The sequence below is a fragment of the Abramis brama genome, assembly GCF_963993115.1.
Source record: "Abramis brama genome assembly, chromosome: 3".
NCBI classification, from domain to species: Eukaryota; Metazoa; Chordata; class Actinopteri; order Cypriniformes; family Leuciscidae; genus Abramis; species Abramis brama.
Genome location: NC_139965.1, coordinates 22,076,766 through 22,091,024, shown reverse-complemented (window position 1 = coordinate 22,091,024; position 14,259 = coordinate 22,076,766). Strand labels below are relative to the sequence as shown.

The following is a 14,259-nucleotide window of genomic DNA, read 5'->3' as shown; positions in this document are numbered from 1 at the left end:
CTAGGGTGATATTTTACCACCCTCACATATCATGGATGAGGTAAGTGTTGGTAAAGGATTCAGTGAATAGACAATGAATCTTGTTTGCTGTTGTCCCAGAGCATCTCTTTCCTGTTCTCTTGTTCATTTTTCCCCTCTCTGTTTATTTTGGGCATCTTCAAGCTTGTGCTTCCAGGGTTCCTCTCTGACAGTCAACAGCAATGGGTACAATTCAGCATGCACACACATACGCAAACACATTTTACTGTACTGAGCAGGAACTTTTGACTCAACAAAAAACACAGGGCATGTGGTTCCACCATATTAAACCAAAAGGATTATAAAAGTCCTTCGATCTCTGTAGCAGCCAAAAGCATCTCTTCAAATGTTAAAACATAACTCAATATGGAAGATAGCTGGAACCAGTAGTTAGCTCCAAATTGTCATTCCCACTGGTTTTCATTAGGCTAGATATGGGGTGTTGAGATCTACATTGTTTGGTTTTTTTATTCCTGGTGGGTAGATTCCTCCAGAACTCTATGTACTATGTACGCACCTCCTCGATTTTTATGAGGCCTGCCAAGGACAAGATCTTGTGGGAGGTGACTTGGAAATTTAGAACCCTTTCTGATCTGTCTATATTCCCAGCTCTCCTAACTACTGGATTCTACTTCATCTGCACAAAGATTTGTATTGTTCTGCAGTGGCATTTCAAAAAGAAACAAAGTGATGGGCTAATGGTGGAACTAACATGCTGCTATTAGACTGCATAATAGCTGCTCTTCATTAGATACAAACACACTAGGGACTTAAACACACTGGACTAGTACGTGTGCTTTGTGTCGCCAATAGTAAATGAAAACATTGGCAATGCATGGGAAATATGGCGCTGAAAACAAGGGTTCATGGTCTTGCACTTTTCCCTTTCCTTTTCCTCTGTACTCCACTTTACTGTCCTTTTTTGCTGGAAATAACTGCATGATATTATTAAGATATAGGAATGCATTTATCTTAAATGACTGACATTAAAATTCTATAATATTTTGTCTAAACAAATTAAAAATCAAACACTAAAAACTAAAATCAATTGTTTTAAATGCTACTAATGAATTTAGGCATCACAGCATTATAATGTACAGTATGAAAAATGTATATTCATTATGTAAGTAAATATTACATATAACATTGTTATTAAATTATTAGTGTTTTTAAATATTAACTTTAAGTGAGTTAGTAAGTGTTAGATGACAGAAAATGTATTCTAAATGAATAAAAATAGGATAAGCATGCAAAATTAACCTTCCAATACCAGTAAATAAAAAAAAAGTGATATTGGCCAATAAGCAATGTGTAATACAACATAAAACTTTTTTTCTGCATTCCTGTATCTCAAACAGTAGAGCATGGCACTAGCAACTCCCAGGGAATGCATGGACTAATAAATTGTACCTTGAATGCAATGAAAGTCACTTAAAAAAAAAAAATCGTCTGCCAAATTAATAAATGTAAGTGCAATATATACAGTGCTGGTCAGAATTATTTGCCCCCTTGGTAAATGATCAAAGATGGCTGTAAAAAATAAATCTGCATTGTTTATCCTTTTGATATTTTACTTTTTTTTTAAATCATATTTATCATATTTACCAAGGGGGCAAATAATTCTGACCAGCACTGTATATATATATATATATGCATCCCTATTAAGATCTTATAAGTTCTGTTTAAACTTTGAATACAGTGGCCTTTCCAAAATGTTATGTTTGTGTCTAGAGAGGCTTGAGCATGTTGAGCGCTGAGTTTGTATAATTGTCAGGAAAGGTTCTCATTTATCAAGTAGAAGTCTCAATGAAATTAAAATTAATAATTCTCTTTTTTTATGGAATATTGCAGCATTTATTATAAATGATTTATCCGTGCACATCATTCTTTTTTTTCTTTTTTTTTTTTTTAATGTGCCCTCATAATCTTTAATCAAATTAACTTTATCTCCCGCTTGCAACAACGTCACTTCTCTGATGACATGTTTACTGGTGTGTGGGCGGGACAACCTGTCACTCACATGAGATCACAGCAATAGCAAACCACATTGATCCAACGATCCAAACAATTGCCGCCAGACAAAATCAAGTTCTGCACTACATTTCTTGAAGCTGTTTCGCTCAGATGTACGTCACAGTAGGGAAGAAAAGACTATCGCAACTTTTGTTTCATGCCGACTTTAATGCCGCTCTTTTAAACCCAACGTAATGAAGTTTTTAACCATGGAGAAGTTTTCAGCCATGGAGAATTTAAAACATTACAATTCTTCATGGCTGAAAGATATCTCCAAAGGTCCCTTTGCACAGAGCACCATTGTATTCAACAGTAGTGCCATTCATCAAACAATTGCACTGGCTCAATGCAGTCCTGGCTAGTCATGTGCTTGTGTGCACTGTGGTGTGATTGCTAACTTTGATTGACATGTGAAGTTATGATGTTTGAATGCTATTAGTAACCAATTTCTTGTTTGTTTTCACACCCATTTTCAAATTTGGTGCGTCATGCAAATGTACTTGTAGAGAAGAATGGAAACATAGTGTTTGTGAAGTTGATCCCTCTAAATGTACTCTTTGTCTCCTTCAATTACAAGAAGATAACACGGTTTTTGAAACTGTTAATGCATGTTTGCAATAAAATAAGAACTTGTATAGTAAATACATATTTCGAAATAATCCTTATCAATGTTATTTTAGTATTAAATATTTTATGTTTTAATTTAAGTTATGTGCTTTTGTAATTGTTATTAGTATTGTTTTAATATTACTGTTCAGGTTTAATTTATTTATTTTTAGTTTTTTTTTTAATTATTATTATTTTATAATGTACAACAATTCAAAATTTTGTCTAATATTTGTATTTTATTTCAACTTAAGTTACATTTAAGAAACATTTTAAATAGTTTTAGGTTTAGTTAATGATAATAGCTCAGATCCTTGTTGACCTTTCCTATTATGCTTTGCCGTTTATTGTTAGTCAGAGGACTCTGATTTGCCCTATCCACCACCACTGAGGGAACCTAATGTCTACATGGTGCCACAGGGGATAAAACCTGTCCTACAGCGCACTGCTATTGAGGTGAGCCCAAAACCTAATCTCAGTTATCAATTTAGACAGTTTAAAAACACTTCTAGCACAGTATAGACTTGAATTCAACCTTACAAAATGCTATTTCCCTTTTATGATTACTTTAGGCCTTTGCACCTGACGTGACAACCTTTTAACCTTTAAACTCTTAGATACTGGCGTGGGGTTTGCGTAACCTGAAGAGTTTCCAGTTGGCCACGGTGACATCTCCCAGTCTTCAGGTGGAATGTGGAGCAAGTGTGGTTCAGTCGTGCGTCATTCGAAATTCTAAGAAGAACCCTAACTTTGAAGTCAACACCCTCTTCATTGATGTCGTAAGCTCTGGATTTTGATTTGTCAGTTATTTTCTACGTAATTTTGTTGCAGTAAAGCAGATGCAGTTGGATAAAATTCAACTTTAATGTGGTTTCATCAAGGATGAATACAAAAATACTCTATTGTACTCTATCAGTCTATTCAAAGGTTAATAGTAACAGTTGACCTTTGTCTGAGCCCTCTTCAGAGATTTCTTGTAGATACTTCATGTAAAAAAACAGTTAAGATATCAAATTTTTTTGTCACAGCAAACTGCTAACCAGTTGTGACAGACTTATATACAATGTGGTCACGGTGTCCTTCACATGGTGGATGTTTCATGAGTGATGACTGGCACAGTAACAATGTTCCCCAGCAATGAGCGTCAGTTCTTAATTCTAAAACGTAAGATAGTTTGGATTCCGTTCCAATAGTCATCTAAGACTGGGAGGCATCGCATGGAAAGAATGCTGAATGACTGGGAAAGTTATTTGCACTGTCAGTCGTGGTCAGTCCTGTGCCATACCATGTCATGTTTGACTCAGTTTAGGGTGTGAAATACTTTCACAGAGGACGAGAGGAGAGAGAGAGAGAGAGAGAGAGAGAGAGAGAGGAAGGTTCTTTGGAATAACAACTGAAATGGAGAAATAAACAAGTCATTATGTTACAAGTTAAAAGTTTGGAAGTCTTGCATCTCTTTACAGTATGTTCACATCTCTGCCCTTCATAACCTCTCCTACACTCTAGCGACTGCCCAAGGAAGAGCTCTACATGCCCCCATTGGTCATCAAGGTTATAGACAACCGACAGTTCGGCAGGAAGCCTGTGGTGGGCCAGTGCACAGTCCACTCACTGAATGACTTTCACTGTCTGTCAGAGAGCCTGGAGAGAGACCCTACAGAAGAGGAATTTGGTGAGACGGAGGAAATAAGAAAATGACTTAAAAAACGTTTGAACCATATTGTTCCTAACTGCACATCAAAATATACTGTATTAGAATTATTGTAAACACACCAGATACATTTAAAGGTACGTGTTTTCTGCCAAGGGAATCAATCAATCGATCATATTGGATAAAAGTAGATCTATTTTGAGCTTTTGTTTAGGACTGGATATGAGAATTGGTTCTTATTTTTTTTAAATGCAAGAATCAAATGATTTTCTTGATTCTCGGTTTCATTAACAGTTCTGAGTGTGCATTCTTCTGATGATGTAGATGAAACATTATACTTTATGCGTGCAGTATTTTATGGTATATTTTCATTAACAGAGGAGATTGCTCATACCCCTAGAGATGAAGTTCTGATTGATATCGATGACAAGGAGCCTCTCATTCCTGGACAGGTATGATCTGTCTTTTTATCTGCAACTTAAAATGTCCTTCTTTTTCTTTAGCTGATTGACTAGGTGACATGTAGTGCTGTATCCAGTTCTCTTTGGAAAAATGGCTTTAAAGCAGTCATTCTTAACCAGGGGACCTCAGCAAAAATCTAAGGGAGCCTCAAAATGTCATTTAAATGAATAAAATCTAATATCTCCCTGGACATTTTATACATTTGATGATTATACATTTTCCTAGTTTTGCCAAGCTCTGAAATAGTTTATCAGGTACACGTAAAAAATATTTTAAGTAAATCAGGAACAACTGGAAAAGTCATGGGGTCTTTGAATATTGTTGTGGACAATGCAGTCAAAAAGTTGAGAACCATTTCTTTATAGCTATGAATACACATTCGTTTTTTTTTTCTTGTCTGTTATGATGTTAATCCTCTTGGCTGTTAGTCAGTAGCTCATTGGTCACATAGCTTGGGTTTCTCCAGGTTTCCTTTAGAGCCTTGTTAGAGTATGAGGTATGCTGTCATGGCAAGTTTAAGCACTTCTGAGTATACACACCACTTTATAAGGTCTTCTAGGGGTCGTTTTCTCCATGCCTTTAATGGTGGAATTAAAGTGTGATTCTAGTTGTGAAACATGACAATCACATCCTGTCCATTATAAAGTCTGGGTTACGGCATTGCCCCAGAGGGACACAATGTCTGTGGCACTAAGAAAGTGAGGCTTTTGTAGACTAGTCAAAGGCTGCCTCTTGAAGGACTGAGAGGCAAGATTGCAATGGGCATCATAGAATTGCCTTTAATTCAATTAGGTATTAGTAGAAATGCTGTTTTCTAAATCTAGTTTGTACTTTTAGACTGTGATTTCAATATGAGATGTAAAATATTGCCCGAACTAGCCTTGTAATGTTGCTATGGTGCCATGTTAGTCAACTTACGGCATAATTGGGGGTGTGTGAGTGATGAAATCATGAATTCAGTAACATGATGGAATACTGTTTGGCACTAGTGTGTACGATGAAGGTTTACACCATCTTGAGACAATGACACGCTTCGCTTTCTGAGAAAAGAGAGGCCAACTTTAATGACGCCTCCTCGAGCTGTCATCAATTCCCTCTCATAACTACGACCTAAAAATACTCCCAAAAAATAAATAAAAACAACATAAAAAATTATCAAGGGGGATTAGGAAAATTGATTGAAGAATTGTTTCCATGTCTCCGCTTTAACCTCTCAGCCTTTATTTGTTCAGTCACTGGAAGAAAAATTAGACTAGAATATCAGATTCGGGCCCGCATGGTCCACTTGGTTTCCTTGGAAATGTATCGTACTCACAAACGGCAGTTTATTTAGGTTTTTGACCTTCCAGCCCGGCTGGCAGTGCTTCCCTGTGGATGTGAGACGTTCTGTTGTATGCAGAGTGGAAAGAGGAATACTTCACGCTTGCCCTTTTGAGCTCAGTTTTATAAGCCCACGCCCAGCTCTAGTTAAGAGTCATTAATGGGGATTTGTATTCTTCTGCACTTGCTACCTTTTCCGTTGATCTAATCTGAGAGCAAGATTCAATTTCTTTTTATTCCACTGTATGCGACAAAGTAATGTTTTTACCTGCAATGTCTTGCCTTAATTTCATCTATTTGTAACCCACTGATGAACCTGAAATGTTATGTAACGTGCACTGTCCTGGACGTCAGTCCAAACTCTCAAGGCGATTCAGATGGCATCATTGGGCACACCATTTGTGGTTTTAATGAAATCAGTTGAATACTCAAGAAATAACCACATGTTTGACTTTGAAAATGTATTGCTGAATACTCAGTAAACATCCCCTCCAGTTCTGGTCCTGATTTCAGATGTCTCTTGACCACTTCACTATGGGCTTGATTTATAAATGTGGATTTGTACGAGGACTGCCATCAAATGGCTTATTTTTGCTAACATAAATAAAAGAGGGACCACAACCGCAGTCATCTGTGGTAGAATCCCCAATAACCCTATTTTTTGTCTATCAGAAATGTTTGATGGAATATAGGAAGTGAAGGAACTGTGGGAAAATGGGTATGTTAGCTGTTAATTTTTGTAAAGAAGGGCTATTGTTTCACGGGTTTGCATGCTCATCACATTTTGTTTTTGCTTGAGGGTGTAGTTGTTGTTCTTTTGCACATGTAGAACATGCATTTGATTAGCAATTTTGGCAACTCATCTTCTTTTTACGTATTCTGTTTTATACTACAATATGTAGCATTCATAGACATCTCAGGTTCCTCCAGGGTGGTTTTGACATACAGTAGCACGGCCTTTCGTACCGGCCAGCTGCACTGGTTCAGAATAAAGTTTCAGGGGTCTATCGCACTAGAAGGAAAAGCAATTTGATCCCTGAGCCACAATCCCGCATGACTTCTAGCATTCCAGTGGGAGCCTGTGGCTGCTGTGATCCACTCAGGAAAACCAGGAAAAGCCAAAGAGGAAAATATGATCGTCTCTGTGCGGCTACTGTTTGGAACCTGATTGCAGTAACTCTGCTCTCACTCTGTGAGATCTGGAAAGAAGATACTAAATATCTCCAATCAATATCCTGTGCACAGAAACTTTTGACTGTTTAAAAACAGAACACAAAAACATAGCAAAAACATGACAAAGCCTGCATGTTCAAGCTTGCACTCTAAAAAATACTGGTTTATTACAAATTTTAAACCATTGGTTTAATTATTATTATTTTTTTTTTAAACCCAACAGTTGGGTTTGTCCATATTTGACCCAAACATGGGTTGAAACAACCCAGCATTTTTTTAGAAGTGCGGTTAAATATACCTTATCTTTTATCTTGTCTTGAGACTTTGTTTTATGAGAGTGATTCCAGTAACCATGTTTTACACAATTAACCAAAAAAATCAAACTCCAAAGTTTCCAAGAGTGCAGACATTTTTTTCTCGTATTTAAGCGAGAGAAGAAAAAAACACACACAACCATTCAAAAGTTTGGGGTAAAAACATTTTATTGTTGTTTTTGTCTCTTATGTTCACCAAGGCTACATTTATTTGTTTAAATATTGTGAAATACAATTACAATTTAAAAAATAACTTTTAAATTTTAATATATTTTAAAATGTTTCATTTCTGTAATGACAGCCTTCAGTGTCACATGATCCTTCAGAAATCATTCTAATATGCTGATTTGGTGCACAAGAAATTTTTCTTATCAGTGTTGAAAACAGCTTTTCAATGTTTTGTGGAAACCATGATGCCCCCCACCCCCCCACCCCAGAATTCTTTGATGAATAGAATGTTCAAAAGAACAGCATTTATTTAAAATAGAAATCTTTTGTAAAAGTATAAATGTTTTTACTTTTACTTTTGATTGATTTATTGTATTCTTGCTGACTAAAAGTTTTAATTTCTTTAAAAAAAAAACTTACTGTCCCAAAACTTTTGAATGGTTTAGTTGTTTTTGTACATTTATTTTGTATGTGCTGATTCAGGTGCCTGAATCGCAGCTGTGATGTTGTCAGGGCTATGTTCAGTGTTCTTGTCTTTTCAATCATGTGCTTGTTTCTTGTGTTTCCTTTCAGTTTAGTATTGTTAATTCCCTTGTTAGCTGCCTATTGAGTTTCACCTGTGTCTAGTTTAGATGCCTTTGTTTGTCCCCTGTATATATAGCCCTGTTATCTTTAGCGAGTATGTGAATTATGCTGCTGCTGCTTTTCTCCTGTGTGGTTCTCTGTGTGATTCTCTGTGTGGATTAAATAGTACCTGCATCAAGTGTTTTGGATTGGACCATACACAACGTGACAATTGTATAGTCCCACTAAATTATGCTAGATCTTGATAGTCAGTTGCATCCCCCACAGCCTTTAGCACTCATAACTGGCCTCTATGATCGAGAATTGCGACATGCAAATTGCATTCTACAGACAGCGTGTGCCAGTGGACTGAAACATATTTGGATTTTTTTCTTTATTCCCCCTTAAGCATTATAACTTAATATATTCACCTCTAATGCCTTGTATTTTGTGTTTGGTGGTGTACAGAGTGGTACATCAAGCTGGTCTGAACTCCCCTGTGCATTAAACGAAACTCGAACCCCATCATCTCCCCAAAGACTTTACTTTGGCTTGGCCCAGACCCCGATACTATTCCCTAGCGGTCTCATAAAAAAAGCTCCCTGGATCAGGTTCGTCACTTAAAGCAGGTTTTTGATGAGGCCAAACACAACCTCATAGGGGAAAGTAACACCAATCCGGTGGCTTTGTGGATTTGCCACGGTTTTGAGTGGGTTAAACGATATACTTCAGAAACAGGGCGCTAAAAGCAAGTGCCCATGTAGAGGAGCTTTGAAGAGGTTTCTGAGGTTAAACTTGAGGGAGAACTACTGAAAAAGGTTTGATTTTGATCCTACGTCTTGGTGGCTTCGCCCAAAGCCCTTTAGACAGCAAGAGAGTCAAACAGCCCTACTAATGTGTGTACTTCAAAATGTTCTGTAATGCAACTCCTCTAGTTGGAGGACAACAGCAAACAAAGTGGCCTGGTCCTAATTAGCTGTTCTACTGAATAGCTTCATGGAGTCCTCTCTCTTGTTGTATTTATTATGCCCTGGCACTACACAGCAAAAGGCGCTGCGAGGGTTCAGTCCTCCCTCTGATGTGGTAAGTCCTCGTCTTGGGCAACTGCATCCCCCCGCTCCTGGCTGCTCACCACCGGCGCCACAATAACTGCCACCCCCTACCCCCACACCTCCCCTGCTAGGGGTCGACTCTAGGGGAACGAGAGCACTCGATGACAGGCCTTTGCGACCAGGTCCCTGTTTATGAGCAGCCAGTCTGATGGCCTGTTGAGCTACATTTTTGTGACTTTCTTGTTAGAGTCTATTTGAAAATGCTTGCATAGACAGAAGAACTGTCCTTATGTCTTGCACTTATTAGAACAGTTAGCCAGTTTATTTGATGACGTTTAACATCACATCCAGTATTCTTGATTGTATTTAGATTGCGGTGTAAAAGAGTAAGCTTGATTTCACATAATTTCTGCAGGATGTGGTTGCTGCATGGGAAGACACAGCTCTGGCACGGCTCTGCTGTTTGTAACACCAGCCTACCATAGCGTTGTAATCACCCATACCACGTGCATCAGAATACAGAGGAATCAGGAATGCTTCGGCATGATTAGCATGTGACAGATGCGGTGAGGTAATGCGATCTCCCAGGCTCATCACGATGAGATGTGTAAAATTGCTCTGCATAAAATGCTTTTAGCTAAAGCTGCTGTTTCTCGCAAGACATTTTTGGGTTGGATTAATTCTCATGATATATACATCATGTAAAAATAAATGATGTACTGTATGTAATGCTTATCACCAATTCACACAAGATATAGACCAATGTTATTGTAGTATTATTTGCATACTAATAAGTTTTATTAATATTTTGAATTGCCTTTTGTTTTTATATTTTCATTTTAATTCAAAATTTCTGTTTTTTTGTCATTTTTTATTAGTTGTTTATTTATTTATTTATTACTATTTAGGTTTATTTTTATTTCAGTTTTAGTTTTTATTTATTTCCAGTTTATAATTTTAATGCTTCAACTTAAACTAAACTAAATTTATAAATGTGGCCTGAAATAAGTTTAAGTTAAATTTTTCCCCCAGATTTATTTCAATACTAGTTTTTAATAGTTTTATTTTAAAATAAATTATTACCCTAATAGAGATAGGTGTGTCACCTATTTATTAACATTAATATTATCAATATTTCTTAACTAACATCTAACTATCACAAAATATATTTAGCTGTGCTACTTAAAATTTAAACATGTGCATATTTGGTATTATATAAATTGATTTTGGGTAAAATACAATAGTGCTTTTGACTTTTTTATTTTATTAAGAACCAGCTTAATTAGCCAATTATAAGGAAACTGACTTGGTTGGTTCTTCCACTGTGCTTTTGTAAAATAAAGAAAACAAACAGAATGCCGCTTTCTGCCTTCCCGGTTTCCTGAATTTTGTGGAGAGTGTCACAAAAAGGAATTGAAACTCAACATATGGGCTACTAGCAAGCTATTTTTTATTATTTTTTTAGCAAGATTGTAGTGTGGATCGCCTGTGACTGACTGTATTCGTCTTCTGACTGTATGCACTGAACCAAGACATCCGTACTGTGATCATTCAGGACAACTACATGTACCGTTACACCCCAATTTTGACCCCAGACTTTAACAAACAATTACAATTACAATAAAGCTTTTTATTCTCCATGTAACAGCAGAACTGCTGTTGTTATGTTTTGCATGATATATTATCCTTTTGAGGGGAGCATTTGTTGACATAGATGTAATAAGATTTGCACTTAAATTATATTAAATGTTTGTCCTGTGCATGTTATTTATTACAACACATTTCATAATGTGTACAGGGACAAACGTCTTTAAAATGATACTGCTACGCTAGGTTATTGTTACTCCTTGGAGAGCTCTCTCCTCAGAATTTAATTATTTTATTCCATTGTTCAATCCGCAAAATGCATTTTCACCCATGTTGTTTTATGGCTGGCGTGGTCCTTTCGCTGCAACACGTTCCTATTGAAAACAATAGGTCTATTTAGCATCGGGAGGCACAGCGCTGCGGAACATAAATGCGTGTTGTGTTGTGTCTGCAGCTAATTAGCGTTAACGCTTACATTGCAGCATGAACTCATCCTACTGTAGAGTCCCTCATCTGTTAGAGCTATTATTGGGGAAAAAAACCCACTTTTGAGTCCCATCCAGGAAAAACAACAATCCTAGGGTGTCATTCTTCATCGGGGAATCACATTTCATGGTCCTGACCTTGGTAATGATTTATCTATCAGCTAGAAACACAGTCCTGTCTGAGTGCACAAACCGCAGGTTAGAGTCAGAGCGTTCGGTATGGTTGCCATCTGTACCTCATTGACGCTCTCTGTTGCATCTTAGTCTGGGAGTTCCAGACCTAGCGATCCAATCCACTGTCTGCTCTGTAATATATGCTGTCATCTTACTTCATCCATATATGCTGCTGATCTAATGTGTTGCTCTGTTTTCATGTCATTTCTCATTATGCTATAAAAAAAAAATCTCATCACAACTATGGCCAGGATTGTACTGTTGGCTGGTAGAGTGTTGGTATAACATGTGTAATTCAGTTAGATTTGTCTTAATAAGGATATTTAATATTATACATTCCAATTACAACCTCAAACATTTATCATTTAAATCTAAAACACTGTTTTGCTTTAGACTTTGAATAGTGAAATTGAAAGATTTGGCTTTCTGAGAAACTATGAATGCTTCTCTTACTATGATTGCATGTTTTTGGAAGCGTGTTGATTAGCGAATGAAGGGTGTTTACTAACATTAACCAACTAACCAATGCTTCTGGTTTATAACAGGCAGACGGCACCAGCTCTGCCATTATTAACATCTCGCCTTCTCAGTCCAGCCTCCATGTACGTATGTATGACATGATCACCAATTTTCACATCTCTTTCCATCTCTCTGCAACCTTCATTTCATTGTGACTAGGTCATTAAGTGTATAATGCTATGGTTTGAGTCCAGGGTTTCTTTCCCTCACTACGTGTGAAAATAATATTGGATTTTATTTGTCTCTTTATGTGTTTGTGGCTCATGGCACGTCACCTTTATTCAGTCAGAATAGCTGTGACAAAGTCAACAAGCGGAATACACATGCGATGTGGCTTGTGTTCTGTGTTGCATGCCCTTGGTGTATGACGATGCAAGGACAAGTGACATCACCCAGACCAAGGTCTGACATTTTCATAAAGATTTATACTAAACAATATGACAAAATATATGTCAAGATGAATTATCTTAAAACAAGTCTTAATATCAATAAGCCATTGTGCTTCTCGTTAATTTTTTATCTTACATCAAGGATGTTTACAGATATTTAAATACTTCACCTCAAAATTCTGTCATTTACTCACTTTATTTTTATTTCAATTTTAGGATTAGTACTTTAGTAGTTTGTTTCAATTAGTTGCTAAGGCAGCATTTCTAAGGTTTGTTTAAGGTTACGTTTCCACAAATGATTTTGATTAGTTTTAGTTAACAATAACAACACTGATTCCACAGAAAAAAAGGTTTAGGATGACATTTTTATTTTACTGTGACGTTCTCTGTAAGAATTTTGTACTTTATTTTGTAGAGCTATACAGTACAGTACTACAATTGCAATTTTAAGCAATTGTATTTGCATAATATGTGTACTGCAGACACTGTAATGTAAATGTACACCCTGTACATATGTGGACACCCTCTATTAATGAATGGATTTGGCTGTTAAGTGCGAAAAATCAAGCATTCAGCTGTCTGAGGCCCTTTTCTTCTCTGGCATGATAATGCCTCTCTGCACAAAGTGAGGTCCATATGGTTTACTGAGTTTGTCGAGAAAGAACCTGACTGGCCTATACAGAGTCCAGACCTGAACCCCGCTTGTTTTGGGATGAATTGGAACTCCAACTTAGTCAGTCCCCATTGTTCAACATCGGTGCCTGACCTCCCCGAGGCTCTTGTGTCTGAATGTGTGCAAATTCCTGCAGCCATGTTCCACATCATTCCCACAGCATGTTCCAAGCCTTCTCAAATGATTGAAACTTCCTGTCAATACCCATAGTTTTGAAATTAAATGCTCAGACAAGCTCATATGGGTGTGGTGTTAGGGAGTCCACATACTTCTGACCATAAAGTGTATTTCAAAATGATATTTACACCAGTCTAATTAGGTTAACGGATGCCTCTAATCATGAAGATCTGCATGATCTAGTTGGCTTTGTGAGTGGTTACTCTAGGTTTCTAATTCAATGAAGGATTTTGTACATGCGACTGACTGCAGGAACTTTGGGTGACAGACCCATTTATTGTTATTTATTTATTTTATTTTATTTCTGAGGCAAAGCTAATTAGCTCTCATATTTGTCTTTGACTCTGTAATGTTCTCTTTGTTACGCTTCAGATTGGTTGCAGAACACGAATCCTGTTTTGTGTTAAGATCAAGGAAACTTATTGAATTCAAACTATTCTTTTTTCTGCACTTTCTCCAACAAAGAAAAGTCAGGATCATGAATGAGGGACATAGAAATGAGAAGCAAGCATATAGGAGAAAGGTGTGTCCTGTCATCTTAGGCCCATCCACTCTTGGAAGTCATGCAGGTCTTAGTGTGGTCCAATTTGTTTCTAGTCAAATGATCTCCACAGCTTTGGGGCTTTGGTTCTAGTCCTTATGACTACATTACACCAGGCTAAGACTAAGCAGAATCCTTTGATACCACTTCTTGTTTATATCACACTCTAAATGTAGTATTCTTTGCCTCCTCTTGCCAAGATATAGAGGTTTCTTTTTTTGCAAGCAAAGATATTTATTTTATTAGAAAACATTAAAACCAGATGATCAAAAATCCAAATTTTCTCTCTCACCAGAGCCAAAGTAAATAGGGCTGTTAAAAGATTCCCAGTGCATTTCCCCTCATTGCCAAATGTCAAGAACAGAAAGAAAAA

The 14,259-nt window shown here is 36.9% G+C and overlaps 1 protein-coding gene across 11 annotated transcripts in view; it reads left to right on the top strand.

Annotated features, from left to right (window-relative positions):
- The window catches only part of dysf (dysferlin, limb girdle muscular dystrophy 2B (autosomal recessive)), a 74,567-nt gene that overhangs the window by 37,945 nt on the left and 22,363 nt on the right, over window positions 1-14,259 (top strand). For 5 of the 11 annotated variants that reach the window (XM_084108862.1, XM_084108863.1, XM_084108861.1 and 2 more), the window contains 7 exons: window positions 5-40; window positions 163-204; window positions 2,992-3,093; window positions 3,255-3,416; window positions 4,144-4,309; window positions 4,667-4,740; window positions 12,133-12,189. In XM_084108862.1, the coding sequence (XP_083964988.1) occupies window positions 5-40; window positions 163-204; window positions 2,992-3,093; window positions 3,255-3,416; window positions 4,144-4,309; window positions 4,667-4,740; window positions 12,133-12,189 (639 nt within the window). The remainder of the gene's footprint in view (window positions 1-4; window positions 41-162; window positions 205-2,991; window positions 3,094-3,254; window positions 3,417-4,143; window positions 4,310-4,666; window positions 4,741-12,132; window positions 12,190-14,259) is intronic. The other 6 variants (XM_084108867.1, XM_084108865.1, XM_084108860.1 and 3 more) reach the window with 3 other exon arrangements.